General features: G+C 45.3%; 1 protein-coding gene across 1 annotated transcript in view; it reads right to left on the reverse strand.

The window, feature by feature from the left end:
* LOC119458273 (protein VAC14 homolog) overlaps positions 1-22,320 on the reverse strand; it is an 83,901-nt gene that overhangs the window by 41,430 nt on the left and 20,151 nt on the right. Inside the window, exons 5-6 of the mRNA XM_037720109.2 lie at positions 6,653-6,760; positions 3,418-3,527 (exon numbers count right to left, since the gene is read on the reverse strand). Coding sequence (XP_037576037.1) covers positions 3,418-3,527; positions 6,653-6,760 — 218 coding nt within the window. The remainder of the gene's footprint in view (positions 1-3,417; positions 3,528-6,652; positions 6,761-22,320) is intronic.

Consider the following 22,320-nt stretch of genomic DNA (forward strand, 5'->3'; position numbering starts at 1 on the left):
TCTGCAAATCCTTCAGAATTTATCCAGGTTGAAATCAAAATGCCAGGGGCGTGCGGTTGTCGAACACAAAGTCCATGGAAGGATATTGATCACCCACACTAGTGTTCTTTCTAGGCAAGACAGCCCTTTCGATGCCTAGTGTAAAGCCCGCGTGGCGAAAGCAGTTGAGAAGCGTCTCTTATGCAACCACGTTCCACAAGTCCGCAAGCATGCCGAGAGCACACCGAAGGTCAACAGTGTAACTTTTGCCACTGTCTGAGCACAGCACTATGCGGCTGAGCCCACGTGACCTGTACAGAAGCTTCAGGTTGTGCATAACGCCTTGGTCCATTGACTGCAGGATTGCTGTGCTGTTCGGTGGCAGAAATTCCATCTGTATAGCCTTTAGGTCTTTGACGTGGCCATGCGCAGCACAATTGTCTACAAACAGCAAAGCTTTTCAATTCTGCTGTTCACGCCTTCTGTCAAACTTGCGAATGTGTACTTCGAATAACTTCTGTGTTATCAAGGCCTTCTTGTTGGTCTTGTACTGAAAAGGTAGGGTTGCCCCCCTTAAAACACCTCGGATTCTTTGATTTCCCTATGGCAAGCATCGGAAGCTTCTCGTTGCCCGACATGTTGCTGCCAACGAGGACGATCAGCCGCTCTCAGCTGTGGTTGCTGCCATGGCAGGGGTCACCAGCAAATGCACACGTTTTCTCTGGGAGCATTTTGTAGAACAATCCAGTTCCATCGAAGTTGATGTTGTCAAGCGTGAACTGCTGCAACAAAGACTGTAGCTTTCCATTCCGATAGTGCGCGACAGCTGAATCGTCAACTGCGCCGCTTTTCCCACACATTTTCTTGTACTTGAGGTTATTGCGATTCTTGAAATTTCTGAGCCACCCATCGCTGAACTTGAAGTCCTCAACGTTCATTTGAAGCACGAACTCTGCCTTTTGCTTCAAGATGTGGCCCGAGACTGGGATTCGCTTTGCAATCATGTATTTAGCCACACGAGAAGCACTTCCTCAAGCTTCGAGTAAACACCCTGGCTAGCATTCTTCTGTTGAGCGCCGGTTGACTTTCCGCCCATGTTCAAGATCTTGAACTTGTTTTTCATGAAATCCGAAACTGTTTGTTTCAAAATTCCGAACCCCTTGCCTACGTCGGCTCGTGACCGACAGCTTTCAACTTGCTTGAGGATGGCGGCTTTCTTTTCCATCATCAGCCTACTATAAATGCGCGCTTCGAAGCCATGGGCATAGATGATGAAAGCATAGTCGGGAGCCATCGCTGTCAGCTGTGAATCCGCTCGATGAAAAGCACGGCACCAAAGAGCAGGAAGCTTCTTAGTGAACGTCGAGGAGAGCAAACAGCAGCACAACACGATCACACGACCTATCACACAGCTAACCAAACAGGTGGATGAACACAAAAGGCTATGGCCATAGCTACGGCTGGCTACAGCTGCCAACGGATTGGCGTGCGAAAGCGCTGGTTTGAGGTTCCGATACGATTCGGTGGGCGCAGTGCTATGGCTGGCTACAGCTAGCGGTTCGGCATGTGAGAGTGTAGGTTCAAGGCCGCAAGACAATCAAAATAGCGGCGATGGATGCCGCTTTGGACCTGCAGTTATGGGTAAAAGGTCAGGAAAATTGGATGGCGAAAGGCTTGAGCGTCTGAAATTTCAGACTTTTTACACATTGGCTCTATGGCGTACGTGACGGTGCCGCGAAGGAGTCTGAATTATCGGGCACGTCTGAAAAATCGGGCGTCCCGAAGACCAGACGTTGACTGTATTTGATATAGACAATAATTCAGTATGTCTGGGCTTGATATATGAGCAAGTTATTGAACAGGGTTTTGACATACTTTGTGTTTTATGCATCTGTGCAGTGCCACTGTAGCTAAAAGGCACACCTGCAATAAGGTATGAAATTAAGATAGCATAGTGCTGCGTTCTAGGTATTCCATTGTTAGTATTGCTTCTGAGAACTAATAGAAGCACAAACATTATTGGAGTAAAACATAGCTAATGTTGATTTCATTGGGCCAGATAAAATGTCCGAATTATCCAGACGTTGACCATTCGAATGGACCAAGACAACAATAAACAAATGTGTACTGCATCAAGATGCCTTTATTTAAAGGAGGAATATATTACCCATGTTTCTATTTAACCGAAAACCTGCATGCTATTTCACTCACTTGGTTACCTTCATTAGCATATCCTACATAAGCCACAGGTACATGATAACGTACAGAGCATGCGCAGGGATGAGAACACTATTTCTTTACATACGAAATATACAGTGGAACCTCGTTGATACGATTCTGCCTAATACGTTTTTCACGATGATACATTTTTTTTCTTTTCCCGGCCAACAATAGAAGCAATGTATTTTCATGTGGTTGATAGGATCGCATTTTCACCTGAATTGGATGATACGACTGCAAACTGGTATTTCTGAAACTCGTAGCTTTATATTCAAGTTTTCTAGATTAAATTACATTCCAACAACCCTCGAACAACGTGTTAAGGACCGGCGAAACTAGCGGAAAAACGTGCACTGCTCGCCGGCAGCGGCAGAACACACGCCACAAAAGCTACCGCGAAGCAGGTAGCTTTTGTTTAAGTTGACTGATTTAAGTTGCCGTGCGCCCCGGTGGCAAACGAGCCGCGAGCGAAGCACACCTATAAGAGCTGCCCCTTCAGTGACGTACATGCGGGAAGCTGGTGTCATGTGGACCCGCCCGACTGCTATTTTCGCACTCGTAGTATCGTCTACTCACGTCAACTTTCGCTCGCACTTGTTTTGGTTGGCTTTTCAGGCGCGATCTTCGTGCGGTCACGTGACTGAACGAAGCACCTGCCCTCGTCCGCCAGTAGTATCACTCGCTGTGTCATACTGCTCTACGGTGTTCCATTGTTTCAGAACTCCTGGCATCGTTTTTTAACTTTCAAAAGAACTTGCTTACGGACTTAGAAAATAAAAGAATGTTCAGCAAAAACTGACAAGCTATTTCAAAGTTGCTCAATAAAAGTGTGTTGGCTGCAGTTCATGTGGTGTCGAATGATGCTGCTCCGCATAAAGCGCATGTTGTGCAGAGCAGTATCACTCGACGTCACAGGAAGCTTTGCTAGCGAGGTTGTCCCCAAGCAAGCCTGTTTTCTTAGGTTTTGTGGCTTGGTTCGGATGATACGATTTTTGGATGATACGTTTCATTTTCTAGTTCCCGTGAAGATCGTATCAACGAGGTTCCAATATATTTATGTTTTCTCTCATACGCTGTTCTAAATCTCTGTTTCATTCACAATCAATTGAAACAGGTCAGCTGTATGCTGAGGTACCCCACACAGCTTTAAAATCCCTTTCACAGCTCTAGGGACAGCTGACTGAAAAAGTTAAAGGCCATGGTTTGACAGAAACTTACATCTTCTTGAGTTCAACAGAGGGATCTTCAAGTATGTGGAAGAGGCCGTCGAGGATCTCGGGCAGGAAGATGAGCATGTCAATGTCAGGCACTGAGTTCATCACTGACACCTGGAATCAAGGAGACAAGAGAGATAGAGACGAACTTTATTGTCAAAATGGTTCATGTCAGCCTAAATTAACTTGAAGTGCTTTGACAGGTGAATTTATTATTTGCGCCAAAGCTTGCAGGAAATAAAGTAATAAAAAATCTGCCTGCATTCCACTCTGTGAAAGTGAATTTACAGCGACGTTGGTGCAGACGTTAGACGGTCATTACACAAGCCCCACCACCACCAGCTACGTACGTCATGCGCGCACACACCTGTGTGGAAGTGCAGCCTACATCTTCATTCTTCTAGGCCATCCGCCAAGCGCAAGTGCCTTATTGAACTAAACCAATTTTTAAAAGTAAATTGCATCAGAAAATGTGAGAAGTACGACTTACACACATGCTGCAGACATGATAGCTTTGGATTGTTATTCGAATATACAAAAAAACATAAATCTATTACACGAAAACTGAAAGACAAAGCCCTTTTCCAGCTGCCATTTTTTGGGTGAGCACGCCACGAGAAATCCCGACCAACTAGAGGCTAACAGCTTCGCTGTAAAACTAGAAAAGCCTATTAGAAGCGACTCTCTTTCCAGCTAGCTCTCAAACATACAAATTGTGCTTCTGTGCGGTTCATCCACATGGATGCTCCTGGTGTTGCAGGCATTACAAAAATGAAGCTTCGCGCATGGTTGCAAGCCAGTCACTGTACACCTGCACAAGTCCCACTAAGGCATATTTATTTATTATTTATTTGAAAATACTGCCACCCTCCCACAGGCAACTGCCGGAGTGGGTATCATACAAACCTAATGACACACAAACTGCAACAAACAATAAAAACAGTGCTAAAGCAGAGAGCACAGAAATCAACCAAACAGAGATTCAAAAATGAATAGAGTTAAACCTCGACAGAATGATTGATCAATTATCGATTAGCTATTGATGACTGACTAAGCTTAAGTAGTCCCAGACTTAGCCAGGCTCCAATTCGCTAGTTCACAGGGGTATGTGCCATTGTGCTTGTACCCTTTCTGCACTACCATCAGGATCAGCCCACATTTTCTGTACAGGACCCACAGACTAATGGTCGGCTTAAACAGCTCCGCTGTTAAAGCAAATGTCATCACATATTATTGTATCATAACTTGGCATAATGACTAGCTGACACTCTTTGGTCATTTCCGCCCCACACTAGTGTGCTTTCACATAACCAAAGGGGTTGTCGCCAGTTTCAGTACAATAACCTCGCTGCACCCTGTCCTTGCACCACTATGACTGCTGCCCAAACATCCCCTGCAAACTGTACGATGTCACATACGTTCTACTTTCCCTGGCATGCGGTGAAAAGTGACAACACAAGCGCCTTTAACATAGACACTGGCACCTGTATTGTCATGGCTGCCATGACACGTTTTCGGTTGTTGCAGTCGCTTCTGGCGCCAAGAAGCATGGTCTTCACGGGATTGGAGTTCGAGGTAACCATCGCTGGGGGTAGGATTAGGACACCACCTATTGCTTCCGTCCAATGCAGCAAGAAAAAGCATAGCTGAACGTTTACAACTTTATACAGCCTATTAAACTTACTATTAAGGTTAGTTAATTCCTGCTACAGCGGAACTTCATTGATACGATTCTGCGTAATACGTTTTTTTCTCGTTTCCTGGCCAACGCACTATAGAGTAATGTATTGTCATGCGATTCATACGATCGCGTTTACACCTGAAATTGGATGACACGATTGCAAACTGGTATTTCTGAAACTCGTAGCTGCATATTCAAGTGTACTAGATTAAATTACATTCCAACGACCCACGAACAATGTGCTAAGGGCCGGTGGCACTAGCGAAAAAACGCAGACTGCGCGCCGGCGGCGGCAAAATGTGCGCACCACAAAAGCTGCCACGAAACAGGTTTTTTGTTCTGTGGGAGGGATCGGTCCTGGACCGATTTAAATAGCGACGCGCCCCGGCGGCAAACGAGCCGCGAGCGAAGCCGACCAATCGAGAGCTGCCCCCTTTAGTGATGTACGCGCGGGCACGGCCTGTCTAGAGGCGCGCTCTCACTCTTTAAAGAAGGAAGCACGCCTCCAGACCGACTGTGGTGCGGGAAATTGGTGTCGTGCGAACCCGCCCAGCCGCTATTTTACCACTCGCAGCATCGTCGGCTTGCATCACCTTTCGCTCGTGCTTGTTAGTTTACCGTAAAAATAACATAAAAAAAAGAAAAAAAAATTGCCCGGAAGATGGCGGTGATGATGACGGCCCCGAAGGAGGTGATGACAGCTACGGCAACTGGTGTTCAACTACTGGTGACGCACTCACAGCGTTAGACACTCAGGGGCTGCACCGCAAATGCGCAGTTGAGTGAGGAAACGGCGGCTTTTTCTTTCAAAAGAACTTACTTACGGACGTTAAAAAAAGGAAGTTAAGCGAAAACTGTCGAGCTATTTTAAAGTTACTCAATAAAAGTGTGTTGGCTGCGGTTCGTGTGCTGTCGTGATGCTGCTTTGCATAACACGTGCGTTATGCGGAGCAGTATCACTCGACGCCACAGGAAGTTTTGCTATTGAGTTTGTCACCAAGTAAGCCTGTTTTCTTACGTTTTGGGGCTTGCTTTGGATGATACGATTTTGGGATGATACATATTATTTTCTGGTTCCCGCGAAGATCATATCAACAAGGTCTGCCAACTATAGAGAAATCCAATGGGCCTTCTTCAATTATCCGTCCCTGACAGCTGCCCGAAACGGTGATTTCAGCCAATGAGCGTTGCGTATGAAGTGTCTCAGGCAGTCCTAGACAGCCCAGGATGACAAGTCGAAGAGGCCCACTGGCCAATATGGCGGCTATGATAGGTTTTCACCTCCTGGATTTGCTTCCGCCGCTTGCAAAACACGAAAGCATGTCCTTCAAGATCCGACTTTTCGGGACGTTACTTCGAGGGAGCCATTGCAGGGTGTGCAATTTGGGCACTACATATACCAATAACTACCCCCAAAAAGTAGTCAAGTCGCCAGCCATGATTTTTTGCCGCCAGGAGCCTCTCAATGTAGCCAAACCTGGCAACCCTGTTCAATTGCCCTAAAGTAAGCATGGCGCTGCACTCTTTCACGTGCAACACCACTTGTCAGTGCACTCACCCAGGAGACTACAAATGCGCGGGCAAAGTGGTTCTTGGTGTAGACCCGCTCCCGCAGCAGCGGCATGAAGGCCACCAGGTCGAACGACGAGCTCTCCGTCACAATGTCCTGTACAGAGGAGGCAAGAGTCGTGCTGTTGAGCCCCGCTTGTTCAATTTGGTCAACATCCTGGCAACCAGAGCCAGCAAACAAGCGATGGTCAAGGTTTCAGTGACCTTCCCCACAACGGCTAGTGCACATGCAGACTTGGAGCATTTATGGGCACATACAGTTCCAGATTCTGCATTAAAAACAAAAAAAAAAAACTTCGAATAAAGTGATATTTTGCACCAAGTGACTTCAATATAATGACGGTTCAGTGTAAAGCTGGAAGCAACTTTGCTGCAAACTGCAACAAATCGGAAACAAAAAGGGCAGACTCCATATGGCTGAGCAATACATTGATTTCTTGGGTTTCACTACACACTGGTGCCGCAAAGCGTGCCAGTACCGTCACACATCGATATAACGAACCTCAATTTAACGAAATTCGCGATGTAACAATCTATTTTTATTTCCCCATCTTACTTTTATTGAATTAACGAAACCTCGATATAACGAGGTTCAGTGTAAAGCTGGAAGCAACTTTGCTGCAAACTGCAACAAATCGGAAACAAAAAGGGCAGACTCCATATGGCTGAGCAATACATTGATTTCTTGGGTTTCACTACACACTGGTGCTGCAAAGCATGCCAGTACCGTCCCACATTGATATAACGAACCTCAATTTAACGAAATTCGTGATGTAACGAACTATTTTTATTTCCCCATCTTACTTTTATTGAATTAAAGAAACCTCGATATAACGAAATTCTCGATATAACGAAGTTTTTCACTGCCATTACAACTCGTTTTATTGAGGTCTGACTGTAGTAGTAATCGCTAGCATGCTGAAGGGAAACTGTGTCTATAAGTGTGTGGTATTTGTGCAATGATAAGCCCACTTGCCACGCCCTCTGAGGTAAAAAGCCAGAGAGGTGAGAATAACCATCGTATTCAGACATGCACCCTTGAAGCCCATGCTTGACTCGGTCAAGCCCAACTCAAGGTAACACCTGACATGAACGTGCCCATTGCCTTTCCCAGGGTGCGTCCATGCTAGGCATTATCTTGAGCCAGACTTGACTAAGTCAAGCATAGGCTTCGAGTTACGGCGCATTTATGAATATGAGGGTAAGAAGATTCTACAATCGGAGTAGGGCTGAGAAGATGTGCCCCACAACTTCCACCTAAAGTTCACTGGAAAAATCCACAATGACCTTGCTGCAGGCTTTGTTATCGGCATTACCTTCAATGTTGCCGTGAATCGAAGTACACCAGGAAAGCAGCAAGGACTACTGTCATCACAGCGCCGACAGGGAGCCGCTGTGTGTGCGCTCCGAATGTGGCGAAATCGGTCTACTGACGCATCCGAGACGCTTCACAGGGATAAACTCACTATTTAACTTAAATGCTTAGACAGCAGTCACGTAAGGTGCGGCAGCATTTGGTCAACAATTGTGGTGCATGTGGCTTGACCAGCAACATGAATGTGTTCAAGTTTTCACTTGATGTGCCACATATACGCTAAGCATATACACTAGAAGATGCTTGGCACAGTGTGGCACAGCGCAGCTAGGCATTGCCTCCGAGATTGCGATCTCTGAGGGTGTGCCTAGCTTTGCCAGCTACGCACACTGTAGCTACATGCTGCAGTAAGAGAGAGGTGCGATAAGACAAGAGAGAAGTGTTGCTTGTGCGCGGCTATGCACATCGGTGAGAGAGACCAGTGTTGCTCGACAGAGTTTTCAGCGGGCGAATTCTGAACTACCGCGCTGAAGGAGTGCAGAACCCGGCGGAAAGAGATATGCACGGTGCACAACGGTCGGTATTATTGGTTTCGGAGACAAATCTAGTTTGATGCATCCATTGGCAGAACAATTTTACTTCATTAAGACAAGGTTTTATATACGTGGATCTCTATGGGGATTTCAAGGGAAATTGCATTTACTTCGTTATATCTATTATTTCGTTATATCCAGTCTCGTTACGAGGTTCAAGTATACATCTAGATCACTCTCCTGTCATGCCCCGAGCTGTACGATGAAGCAATGATTTGCCCTTCTTGCATGGCTGAACGCAAGACAACGGAAGCAATAAGCCACCTATCCTGCTACATGCAGGCACAGGTACTAGGCACAGGTTTGGTGCAGGCTCTGCTAAAACCTTCCCCATGGTGAACTGATTTTCTTATTTTAATACTTCAGATTATATTGATACATTTCATCGGTTGTACTCAAGTTCAAAAGATTGTTCTGAAAACCTGTTCTCAAGATCTTAGCAGTGGACAATACATACTACGGGTACAGGCAATACTTGTGAATGAGTTATGAGGATCTGTTGTAATGATGCTCCACTGTATTTGTCCTGTTTTGCCAGGGTATAATACCGTATTTATTCGAATCTAGGCCGATAGTTTTTTTCAAATAATCACATACGAAACTCTAGGGTCGGCTTAGATTCGAGGATTTTAAAAAACGCGCCAGTTTTTAACTGAAACTGATAAATATGGTGCATAGTTAGCGCCATCTAGAAAAGTCAGTATCGCAGCCGCTACTAGCCGCGCCAGTAGCCAGCTGAAGTACACGATCGACGTCGCCTTTTTGACCTGCGTCGTATCGGTAGTATCGGTATGGTGCAGCATCGGCACGCGGTGTGGCGTTATCGTAATGGCACCAAATGGGCGATGCCACTATAGTGCCGCTTTCTAAACGAATACTGTATTTACTCGAATCTAACGCGCACTTTCAACACGACCCTAAATCTGCGTCGGCATTTCAAAATGGCCGCCTCGCACGCGCGTCGTGCCTAGCTACCGTAGCATGCGGAAGCTTCCTCCGTGTGCTGCTGTACACGTGCTTAGGCAATAGTCTACCGTCTGTCTTCACGTTCTCAGCGTCTGCTCTATCTATCAGCATGAAGTACCGAGTTCATCATGATGCCGCATTTAAAAGGAAAGTGATCATCTGTGTGGAGACGGACGGAAATCGGGCCGCATCACGGGCGTTCGGAGAATCCGAAACTTGCGAGCGCGACTGGCGCAAACAGGAGAGGATTTTCGCCAGCAAAGCAATACGGAACGGTTTCAGTGGACCGAAGCAGGACGTAATCTGCGACGATCCCCTCCGGCGATACGATCAGGCTTGGCCCTATCTTGAAAGCAATCTGCGACTGGTAAAGTCCGCCACGCGCCGTGTTCTCGCCGCGTTGAAGCGAGAGGCATGCTAGCACGAAGGCGCGCTTCGTCTCCAGCGTTTTGACAGTTCGTTTCCGCGGTCAACGAGCGAGGTGTGTTCATGTTTGCTTGAGCGCGCGTGACACCGTGCTTGTTAATAGCGGTCTACTAATTTGCTACCGCATTCGATACATCGCCTTTCGGGCGAAACTGCGACTTTTTTTATTCATCGCAACATCAGTGCATCGGGAGGAAATCTATTTTTCCAAATTTTTCCTCACGGAAAACGGGCGCGCATTACAATCGAGGAAGCGTGAGAATCGAGTAAATACAGTAGTTGTGCTAGCCGTAGAGGCATCGTCAAACGTTCAAACCGGGCGGAACTTCGGCATCGGTCTGTCGTTGGAGGGGGCCACGGGAGATGGTTTTTGCGTGCGCCGCAACGTGCGCTCCTTCCAAAAATGCAGCATCTCTAATGCGCTGGATGGTACTGAATATAGCGCACTGTTTGAAGATGTCAGCAGTAAGGAAGATAGCGAGGAGGCTAGCAGCGATGGTGACATAGAATGAGCTCGGCATGTTCAAATTTAATAAATGCTGTTTCATTTTGCGAATGCTGTCCTCGCTTTTTCGTTCGGCCTACATTCGAGGTAAGTTTTTTTTTTTCGGACTTCAAACTTTTGGGGGGTCGGCTTCGAATCGGAGTCGGCCTAGATTCGAGTAAATACGGTAAGTTGGGAAAAATCTGGGACATAGAATACACTCTACGCCTTAAAGGGAAGCTGAATAGGTTTTCGAATTTGAAGGTTTAGAGGGGTTTGGAAGGCTGGCACAGTATAATCCGCCTTTTGCATTGCACTGTGGCGCCACCTTAGCGGGCTCCGCGAGAAACAATATGTACGGCGTCGGGGTCCCGCAGGACGCAGAGGCACGCTGCAAGAAGCGAGCTGAAATGGGTTTGTGCATTTTTCAGTCGTTGTAATTTTCGTTTTGTGTGAGTAGCCGCTTGTTGGACAGGATGCTTAGGCCGGCAATGACTCTGGTGCGACTTACAACCCCAAGTCGTCGAAATATGATGACGGGATTTCGTGCAGCTACGCCGACAAAACCAGTCACTGTACGATGTGCCTCTGAACGAATACATCGCACCGTAGCGCAATTGACACACCGCCTACGCTTGTATTCCTGTTACTCATATTTATTCGTACCAAATATGAGTCCGAACATGCTTCGGAAGTTGAAATGCACGAACGTGAGCACTCGGCCAGCCGCCCATATCAAGTTTAAGCTGGAGTCGATTCCGCTCAGCGGAGGTTAGCCGTATCGTATATAGCAGCAGAGTTCATGCATTTGTAACTGTTAGACCTGCACTGAACGTACGCTTATAGGATGATAAAAACTGCTTTACAGCTGAATCTTGACCACAGTGGCCATAGCTCTTTGAAGGGGCGACACTGCGCCCAGAGTATTTATGCAACGCAAGAACGGCACATTTGTTTACATCAGCACGCGTACGGCCACTGCTCGCTGTTCGCTTCAAGTACAGTAGAAACCGTGCACCGCTCACACGAAATAATGAGGAAATGTTCAAAGCATATATGAACATTCTCATGCACATATTAGAAGCGATCACACTGAGACGAGAAAGCATGAACATCCCGGGCACATCGAAAACAGTGACAATGACCACCTAGCCGCACTGGCACGCGAAAATGCGATGCCCACCGTACTCGCGTGGCAACGAGCAGTGTTGTTGCTTACGATGCAGTATCGAAAGGGCCATCACTTGTTGCCTGTTTAGCATAAGAGGCAAACTGTGTTTTCGGTAACTACTAAATCTGGCAGCATAAAAATGCACTCTCCGTGGTTGCACTTGTTTCGTGGAAGCGCCGGCGACAGCGACCGACAGCCTTCGTTCAAGAACGGTGCCTGTAACGACGGTATTAGCACTGCGCCGTGTAGCCGCTTTCCAGTCTGTGTGTGTGCATCGTACTATGCTAAGAGTGGTTCACTTCAAGTCGGTAAGGTCAGGACCGAACTATATAAGCAGTTTCCTTCGTCGTACTTGCTTATCCTATATTTCAGGTCCGCCAGTAGCGGACGAACTCGTAGGCTGTGTTAGGCCTATTGAAGCTGCCTGAACGAGATCGACACCGCCTCAAACTTGATGTGGAGGGCTGTAAAGGGCTGGAAATCGTGTATATCGGCGTCGGAAGCACGTTTCGACTCAATTTGAGCGTCAATAAATACATACACGAGCGCATTTGCGGCGATATTCACATTGTCGGTGCGATGTTCTCACTCGGCGGTCGCTCGCACGGCGATCAGCACACTGGTTTTGTCGGCGTCGGCGGCACGAAAGCTTATAACACTACGATCACTCGCTGTCGTCGGTCCCTTCTTCCTCATATACTTGTATGACAATATAGGTCTCCCACTGGCACAATATCACAACTACAGCCGGCCGAGCGTTGGCGCCAACGTGAGGTCAACTTCTGACCGACATCGGTGTCGTGTCAGCATATATTGTGATGTTCCGGACGTTAACCGAATATCGCTGTGAACAGCTGAAGTTTCTACCGAAACACAGCGCAAATACCGCGTCGTCGACTGGCACAGCGCCGACAATAAAGAGTTCGCGTGCTCGACGGCTATGCTGCATACGCGTGCGTCCTCAGCTGCACAAACCACCGACGCAGTGTAAAACGTTTTCGCCGTTCGCCGCTAGGGTACAGCGCATGCGCACTCGGGACATGGAAAACGCAGATTAAAGTCCTGCAGTGTTTTTCTCGATTATGCGCATAGCAGCACCTAAATCGACGTTTAAATTTTCGTTGAAGCTCCGCCCCCTTCGCACGGCGAGCGTAGTGGCGAAAGATCGGGCACGAGGATGACGTCAATACAGGGGTCACTTGAGCGCTCTCTTCGAATCACACTCCTCGCTGATACGTATGATGACGTCACGATCGTCTTTGCCATCAGAGCCCGTTAAACGACCCACGGCGTCTCCCGCAGACGCTGCAGCTTGTTGTTGTTAAATTAAATCAACTAGTGGCGACCTCTGGCCTGTTAAACTATGATTTTCTTATTCAGAGGGTGGAAAACTATAATAATTCGTTGAAGTTCGTAGCGCATCCTCTCTCCAGAGGATGTTGCTGTGATAGCTTTTTTTGTATAGCACATGCCTCCAGGCTCTTGTGTCTCAAGGGCTCTGTTTAGGCACTTGTGCTTCTGGCCAATTCTTGCATCTGTAATATTTTTTTTGTAAGTCATATCATTCTTTCGCAATGTATTGTTCATCATTAGTAATTGCCATAATCTTATTACGTATTGATTTTACGCACTTTACAGCGACTGTTTTTAGGCCCCTTTACAGCCATGCCACATCTAATGTTCATGTAATTGACTATTCATATACCACTAACAAGTCATTACCATCGTCTTGGCGCTCTTTGGCCACATCTGGCCCTTGCGCCAATAAACCACAATAATCATCAATAATTCGTTGAAAGCTCCCTTTTTTTGAAAAGTGATTCAGCTGCCCTTTAAGATATTAAAGCACGCCACATGAATTTGTGCTCTTCCTACCTTGAGAAGGCGGTCGAGGAGCTCCGAGCCATTCTTGACATTCTGGTCAGAATCAGCAGCCAGCTAGAATGCAGAGAGAGAGAGAGACAAGGGTGAATAAAAAATCTGAGTGGCATGACACGATTAAATACAGCACAGATTAAACATACAGCTTCACTTTCATTTACTTCACACACTATCATGGCACAAAATGCACTACAGCAAGGAGTAGAACATACAAATACATAATCACATTACAAAGACTAGCATTCTGATCAACCTTTGCAGTAAATTAGTTCCATTATTAGACTCCGCAGAAAGTGTTGCTAGGAATTAATGTAAAAATAAAGAGACAGCAAGCGGTGATTTTAAATGCATACTACAAGAGCAACCAGAGGTAAATACAGGGATGCAGCTGCACATCAAGAAGACGAAAAGTGCTCCTAGATCGTGAAACCATTGCGACTAAAAAAAAAAGAACATAAGATACTAACACAAGCAAACATTTGCAGATGATGGCATCAGCAGAAACTCAAAACTTCATTTCACAGAGGCAATCCAGCCTTGAATAGTGATTAGCTACATTTGTCCAACAAGTCGACGTGCATTGCAAGACAGATTTTCAGGCTCTCATGTCTAGGCTATCAAAACACTAAACTTTCTCGGAGCACGTTGTCTTCAAACAGTCGTTTGAGGCTGTACTACATGAAAGAGATCATAACTACTAAAAAACTAGGCGTTATCGGCGTTTCACATTTTCATTCAAGAACTCAGCTTTCCTCCGTAGCTTTTCACAGGGAGAAACCGCGCGCAGTGCGAATCGCTGTAAGCTAAGGTTTCACACTTACTCCACTACTGCAGCCAATTAAGCGTTGGTGCACAATGACACCCTGGCGTCTCAACTCTGCAGCCATGGCTCGATAACGTCGCTGCTTGCAGCGACCTATCGGCACACATTACTAGCTCTCCGCTCACCTTTTCTCGGCGCCACCCTTCTCCCCCTTCTTGCTGTCCACAACCTCCTTTCCAGTCCAACCATCACCACTACTATACAGATTATAGCATCTAAACCCATCCGACTCCACATAAGGAAAGCTTTCCTTTGCAGGAACCAACCCTTTCACCATCCCGGCAACAGCAACGCACCTTGCTGAGGCAGTCGAAGATGTCATTGAAGTTGGGGAGGACGGCGCCACGTGCCACCTTGACGACATTGTAGAGCGCCTCACAGGCGTAGTACCGGACGCGACTCTCAGAGTCGCTCAGGCAGGCCAGGATTGGCTTGACCAGGTCGTCCACGTACAGCGCCGAGTCCTGCGAGCCGGTGCATGTGCACCATGCCATGTGATGAGACAGGTAGTCCCTGCCATATTGGATTTGTTTCCCAAGCAGTTTGACATTTCCTTTGTAAATGCATTTATTCGCTCGAAATACTTGACTGTCTACTACCCAACCACGGGCCCTTAAAAGTCCAGTTTATCCCCGTGTATGGAAAACCATGAGAAGTCTATAACCAGAGTCATTCTCCACTTCCTTCAACCAAGTTTTCAGTGTACTTGTTGGCATTGTGTCATCATTTCAACTTCAGTTCATATTTGCCGCACATATTTTGCCGATGTTTTTCAGGTTGTCCCAGGTATCATGCACGAAGCATTAAAAAAAGACGGACCGTTCTACGTGAATAAGACAAAGCGCATTTTTTCTGAAGCCTTGTTGAGAAACCATCAGTAATTTTTTAGTCCCTGACATCCACTTATTTATTGAAAGTACTTATCTAGCTGTTTAATTGTTCCTATAATTGTCCAGATGTCAATTAGGGAGTAGTAGAGAATCATATCAGGCGTCAAAACTAGATGTTTCATTCAAGGTAAACCCATCACGTGTTTATTAAATTTTTTTTTTGGCAGAGAGATAAGCCTGCAAAGTACACAGGCACACACGCACATAGGGTAGCAGGACACCATCAAACAGTCTTGGTGGGAAAGCAAGCGGTTAATCTCAGGCTTGCCACGGCAGCACATTTCCTTGATGTAGGTATGCGATAATGACCAGGAGCTGAAGATGCGTACTGAAAGAACCCACATACTGTATGTTCTTTCTAGGCCCTGTAAAAAAAGGTACGCTTGGTTTTCAGCTGCGACTGTTTGATGGTGCTGCTATCCCTTGCATGCGAGTGCATAATAATAATAATAACTCTTCGTGCCAAAAAAAGAAAAAAAAAAATATATATATATATATATATATATATATATATATACAAAGGAATTGCCAGCCTGTGTGCAGGGCTGGGCAGTCTCAGCGGTACATGTTTCGAGTTACAATAAATAAAATATTCTTAAACAAAACCTAAGGTAAAAAGACAAACCTTAAGATAAAAGTAAGACATGTTCGCAAAGCAACACAGTGCATTTGTAATAGTACACACACGTGATACTGGACAAAACAATTATTGCATGTAGTAGAAAAATTCGCATTTGTTACAAATGTTGTGTGTCTGTAACCCATGCATTTAGAAAACTTTTGACATGGTTTTCTTTATAATTCACAGGCTTTCTCTCTTCAGTAGAAAAAATAAACAAGCGATGAATAGCTTGCAGGAAACACCTCATTCTGACCTCCCTTACAATTTCTACAACTCCCCTAGTTAACATTTCAACAATTAAAACACCAAATAAAAGTTACCCTAATACCTTTTCACAAAAATTTACTGCCAGTTTCTCAACTAGAGTTCCCTTCAAAGCGTATAGTGATCCATGTTTTTTAAAGCTTTGTGTATGACAGCTGGCACACCCTGTATATTAAGGAATGTGTTGTTACAACTTATTTTGTTAGTACTATGCTCCCCCTCAGCTACATTTTTTTAGTTAATGTTTTCTACATCATATTGCCCATCTCTCCAATAGCTTTTTCCATGGAGCTGTGGTACACACAAATAAAAATAAAAGACAGCTCGGTTCGTCCACCGAAGCTTTCACTCTCGAAACAGATGGCTTGAGCTTGTGTACTGACATGTGCTTCTCAGTCGCTGCTGCTGGCAGGAAGTCCAAGAACAAGGGTGTGTGGGCTTTCGTTTGAATTTTCAGCTGCTTTCACGGGGTACAGTGGTGTAATAACTTGCCGAAATTATTGTCCCTGTGCGATCTACACACCACGCTCATCTGTTTGCAATGCTCAAGGAGCCTCCTAAAGTTTCCCTTGTAAGCCAACCAGAAATCGGATTGACCTTTCACATTTTGCTCGGCTAAAAGTTAACCAATGCGATGAATTTCCAAAAAGCACTGAATAGACAAAAGGGATGAAATTATTTTCTTCGACGAATTTCCTTTCCGTGCTTCTTTGTCTACATATAAAAGCAACAAAATTTTCAGCCTTAGATTACAAAATGCTCCTATTCGAACACCCTAAAAATCATGTGCTGTACAGATAATCTGAAAAAAACTTCACACATGGGCAAAGTTTGCACACTTCTCAGCTCACTTTGCCTAGAGCAATGGCCATGGCAGCAAGCCCGATGAGGCCTCCCTTGCGGCTATTGGGATTGTGTGCCAGGGTGAAGTCCTGGCCGAGGAGCTTGAGCAGCTTGCGGATCTGCATCACGTTGTCCTTGCTCATGAAGTCCTTGACCATCCTGCACGAGGAATCAATATTGTTCCACGACTGTGTTACTCCTGAACATCGAAAGAAGGCCATCAGGCACCCTTTTGTGGTCATAGACTAGCATCAACTAGACCCGACGACACCATGTGCATGCAGTTGACCTACATCACGGGAGACTAAATTTTGATGCATGGCTTGATGGTCCCCCCACTGAGCCCTACGGTTGCCGAAACCAGCCCGCGTTTGTATAAAAACATGATTACACATGCTCTTCTCGCCATAAAAAAAAGATTGCAAAATGTGTGGGACTTCTCTGTTGGTGTTGATTACATCAACAAATGAAATTATCTTTGCAGCAAGATTGGAGAAGATTACCTATGGACACCTGCACTCGCATTGTTATTTTTTTCACGATTCTTTCCATGTTACTATGTATATAACTCAAACTCACCATTGAAAATTTAGTTGGTAATCAAGTAATATGTCATATTCGTGTTTTTTTTCGTTTTTTTTTTTCATTGTGTACAGTTTGTTAGGACTATAAGTTAGCTCATGGCCATCTTGGAATGCTCATTCCTCCTATACACACATGTAAGAGTATTTTTTATTCAGGAATGCTCAGTGTCTAACACAGAATTCAGTTAGCAGTCCAGAAATGAGTCTTACTTTTTTTGGAGTCCTGCCTTGTCCATACAGCCTGCTGGATTAAGAAAAGTGTTTTTATTCTTGAGACTACTCATGGAAAGATGCGCTATGAGCCCTGCTGCGAAAAGTGCATCTTGCTCTCACTTTGTCCTCATGACGATGATGATGATGATCAATGGAGTTTTATGACGCAAGGGCCAGGGAAGGCCAAAGAGCGGCAAAAAGATGATACGATGTAGTCGATGGTGTGGTCAATGACAAAGGGTATATGTGACACGGCTGTATAGTGGCCTAAAAACTTTCGCTGTAAAGTGTGTAAAATATATACCTAAACCAGATGATAGCAATGATACATAAGGAGTAAGTACTATGTTGGACGAAAATATAAGCTACCAAGAGGTGGTATACTAAAATGTGTCACTGTCAGTAGCACCCCTGAAGAATACTAAAAGGTGGCTGGAGAATACTGAAAGGTGGCTGGAATATCGATGACATCAAGATACTGGGAACACATAAAATGAAAGGGCATTACATTTTAGGGCAATAACTTACTCCAGGATTTGATAGTTCGTTAACAAGAACCCCGTATCATAAGTGGCGAAATGCAACACAACAGAAAGCTAAAAATTGTAAGCTTGGACAGGATGCACAATGTCGTGTCCATCCAACTTGAGGACACCAGCCACATTTAGGTTTCACACTTAATGTGGAGCGCTCAAATACCATGTTATCAGAGGCTTTAATTTTGCAACTTAAAAATGTGCCCCAGAGTGAATATTACAAAAGTATTGCATCATACAAACTTTACCAAGTGTATTAAATAAACAAAAAACAGTATGGGGGTTCTATACTATGTCTGTTTTCATTGGTCTCTGAAACTACTGTTGTCAGAATATCTCTCAAAGAATGCTTTCTCGCAAATATTTTCTGTCAGCACGCTATATTAAAAGAGCTACAAGTGCTTACGCAATACCCTCCTCCATCAGAAGCTGCAGCATTCCCCTTCAACTTCTATTCCGTGCGGCCAAGGCTATGTCATGCCTCCTTGGGCTCAATATCGTGCGGTGAAGTGAGCGTCGTCGACTTCTGGTTGACTTGAATTGAGCATGCTCCCTCGCCTCTTACCGACGCATTTTGTCTCACTCATCATTAGCCTATTTTTATGCCCACTGCAGGACAAAGGACATATAGGTCATTGGCGAGGTCTCAGCAAGATATCGTGCTGTTTGTGAGCACCTATTTTCTAGAAGTTTCTGTCAAACTGCTAAGCATTACAAATTATAGTTGGCATGCGATCTCCAATAACCCATCTGGCGCCAGCTTATTGCTTCTTGTGCCTGCAAATTTCTTATTTTCATCAAACCACCTACTTTCACGCTATTCTTGACTACGCTTCCGTTCCCTTGGGACCCATTCTGTAACTCTAATAGACAAACGGTTATCTGCCCTACAAACTACATGGCCTGCCCAGCTTCATTTTTTTTCTCTTAACGTCAACTAGAATATTAGCTACCCCTGTTCACTCTCTAACCCACACCACTACCTACCTGTCTCCTAACGTTATCTGTAAAATTTTTTATTGCACCGCTCATTGTGAGCTCCTAAATGTCTTCTCAAGTTTCTTTGTTAACCTCCTCGTTACTGCCCCGTATGTTAGTACAGGTACAAGGCGATGATTGTACACTTTTCTTTTCAAGGATAGCAGTAAGCTCCCTGTCATGAATTTGGTAATGCCTGCCGTATGCACTCCAACCCATTTTGATTCTTCTGTAAATTTCCATCTCATGGCATTTCCATTGATGATTGGCAGTCAGCCTCTAGAATCTGTGCAAGAGTAGGTTTATCAAGGTCAATTACTTACAGGGTACCCTGATCATGAGAAGAAAGAATGTCTTTTGTTATTATTGGTGGTGATAATGCCCCCAAAATAAAGTTTATGTGCAATACTCACATTTCCTACAGCGTGCAGGCACCACCGTTTACTCCCTGCACATTAGCAATCATGTTTCTGCCGGCCGAAGGAGCCATTTTCTCCACCTATATTCATGCAAGATAACTCCTCTACGTCCCACCAGTGGCCGTTGCCACTGTATTATCATTGAATTTTGTTGAATTTTTTGTCACTCCTCACCTTCGTATGTGCCACACCACAAAGCTTCCACAAAGCCCAGCCTTTCGGAGCAAACTTTTTATTTTCTGCCATTCCTTCTGCAAACATGCGTACCTACATATGCATGTGTACAGACAACAGCTGTAGCTGACGATTCACATTCTCAGGTAGAAGTGTGCCACTAGTTTGAAGAAATGTCTACACTTATGTGTTTTTATTTTTACAGGTACCGAAATTACTATGCATACATATGCTATTATAAAGAAGCTTAACGCAGTGGCATGTTTCATGTAATCTTACGGAATCAAGTGGGAAGCCAGTCCAACTGCTCATCCATTCTATGTAGAATGGGCAGACATGGTTGGAAATGTGGGAAGCGATGTTGCTGTGATCTGTAGTGATGCCGATGTTTAAAGCCTAATAATAAATTACATGGTTTACATAGGGCACCTACAATCAGCCATTCATGATCAGAAGGACCGACCCTATTGAGTTGGTGCAATTGTACAAAACTGCCAAGACTGTTTCTGGGTTCCTTTAAGGCGATTCATTATTCACAATGCACACGAACTACAGGTGGCGCGCGAGGCGATCCATGATGGCGGACCGAGAGAGTATCAGAATAGGCGACTGCGGCGTCCGTGTGGTAGCACGCCGGGCCTTTTCTTATCTTTCTCGTCGCACACCGAGTGTATTCTTATTTTTCAAATTGTATTCTCATCGGCTGCGGAATGCCGTTGCATAATTAAAAGGGTGCATAACGAGAAGTGCGTGTGTGCTTGTTATTCTATGACTCATGAATTTACTCGTGAAGAAGCGACGCTGTTGCATCGCATAAGAACCGACTCCGCGCACACCCCAGCTTGGTTATTCAAGACTGGGCTTTGCGCTTCCCCACTCTGTGCCTTCTTTGGTGACATTGGCGGCATAGAATATTTTCATTTGGCTATGCCCGCAGTTTGACACAGAAAGGAAAGCGATGGTCGACAGCCTGCGAAAGAGCGGTCTTACGCACAGGACCTTTGAAGACGTCGTTTTCCCCGGAGGGCCCGCGGCAATCAGGAAGAGAGCGCAACGACTGCTGATAGCCTTCCTGCGAGATACAGGGCTCATCGACACCTGGTGACACACCCCTGATCTCAACTCAAAGGAGGATCAGGCGGAACAATTGCCGGCCATGTATGCCAGGCTTCCCCACCTGCTTCGTATCTATAGAACGAACGCTACGGGCTGGAGTGCAGCATTTTCGGTTTAAGCCAGAGAAACACCACCGATCTTGTTTCGAAATCAATCAAAAAAGGTCAGTGCAAGCAAATATGCCACAAAGCTAACGAACCTAGTTACGCTCCGTCAGCTACGCTCAAAAACCAGACACCAGCTCCCTATAGATGGCTCTACAAATAATCAACTGTTGCGAGAGCGTTTGGGCAGCTTTATTTACAAATATTCGGCTGTATCGGTAGCTTTTGGACGTCGTAAGGCATCGGCGCGAATGGGTTACCTTGTCTTTTCGTGCCGCATTGAACGTGCCGTTCACGTAAGCTACAACTACCTCATCGTAAAAGCGTAATGTTTATGCTTTCGTGAACAATGTCAACGATTAGCATTCTGCTAACCGATGTTGCTCCAGAATAAGTCTTCGGCGACGAAGTGTGCGCTACAAACTTCATTGGATTGCCGATCCGGAGCTTCACCGCCGACTTCTTTTACGCGTCCAGCGGAAACAAACGAAGGCTTATCTCATCCTTCGCTGCTCGGGTGGTGGACTGAGGCACGCAACCCTTTTTTTTTTCTTCCATGGCGTATGCAGAAGCTGTTAACAAAACAGAAACGCGCCCGCGCATAGAGAGCCACATGGTAACACTGTGCCACTGACTGTGCGGATACTCTTTGAAATATTTCTCTCGCTGGCCACTACGTGGCGCGACCGTCTGTGTGCATTGCGAATATACTCCTTTACGCTTACTTTTCGTTGATCCTGCTTATAGTTTACAATATGCTCATGCTGTGCTACTGTCTCAAGAAAATTAAAGCAGGCCGGCATTCTCCAGTCACTGCAGTTTGACAATGGGGAGTTTCTAAATGGCACTGTGAATCTGGTCTTACTAGAAAATGAGCCAACAAAAACCTTTTCTTAGATTAAGCTATATTTTGGAGTTATTTGCTAGCCTTCAGCGGCTCAAGGTGTCTGTGGATTTTGCGACAGGTGTAACTACCGTCTTAAGATACATGATACTTTAATTGTAGTATTAGAAACATATAATATATATATATATATTATATATATATATATATACTGATACAAGTTTTCCCCGTGTCGCGATTGATACAAGACGCACCCAAATTGTATCTCAGGATAGTATCTAAGAAACATTTATCTTCGATGCTGCCCATCCCTGTCAACGGCTGCGTTCAAAAGGCGTGGGTGGGTTTAACGAGTTCGAGAATGTGCAGCATCATCTTGGATGCCTCTCTTCCACGAAGCAACGAGAGGTT

This window comes from Dermacentor silvarum, chromosome 7, assembly GCF_013339745.2.
Source record: "Dermacentor silvarum isolate Dsil-2018 chromosome 7, BIME_Dsil_1.4, whole genome shotgun sequence".
In the NCBI taxonomy this organism is placed as follows: Eukaryota; Metazoa; Arthropoda; class Arachnida; order Ixodida; family Ixodidae; genus Dermacentor; species Dermacentor silvarum.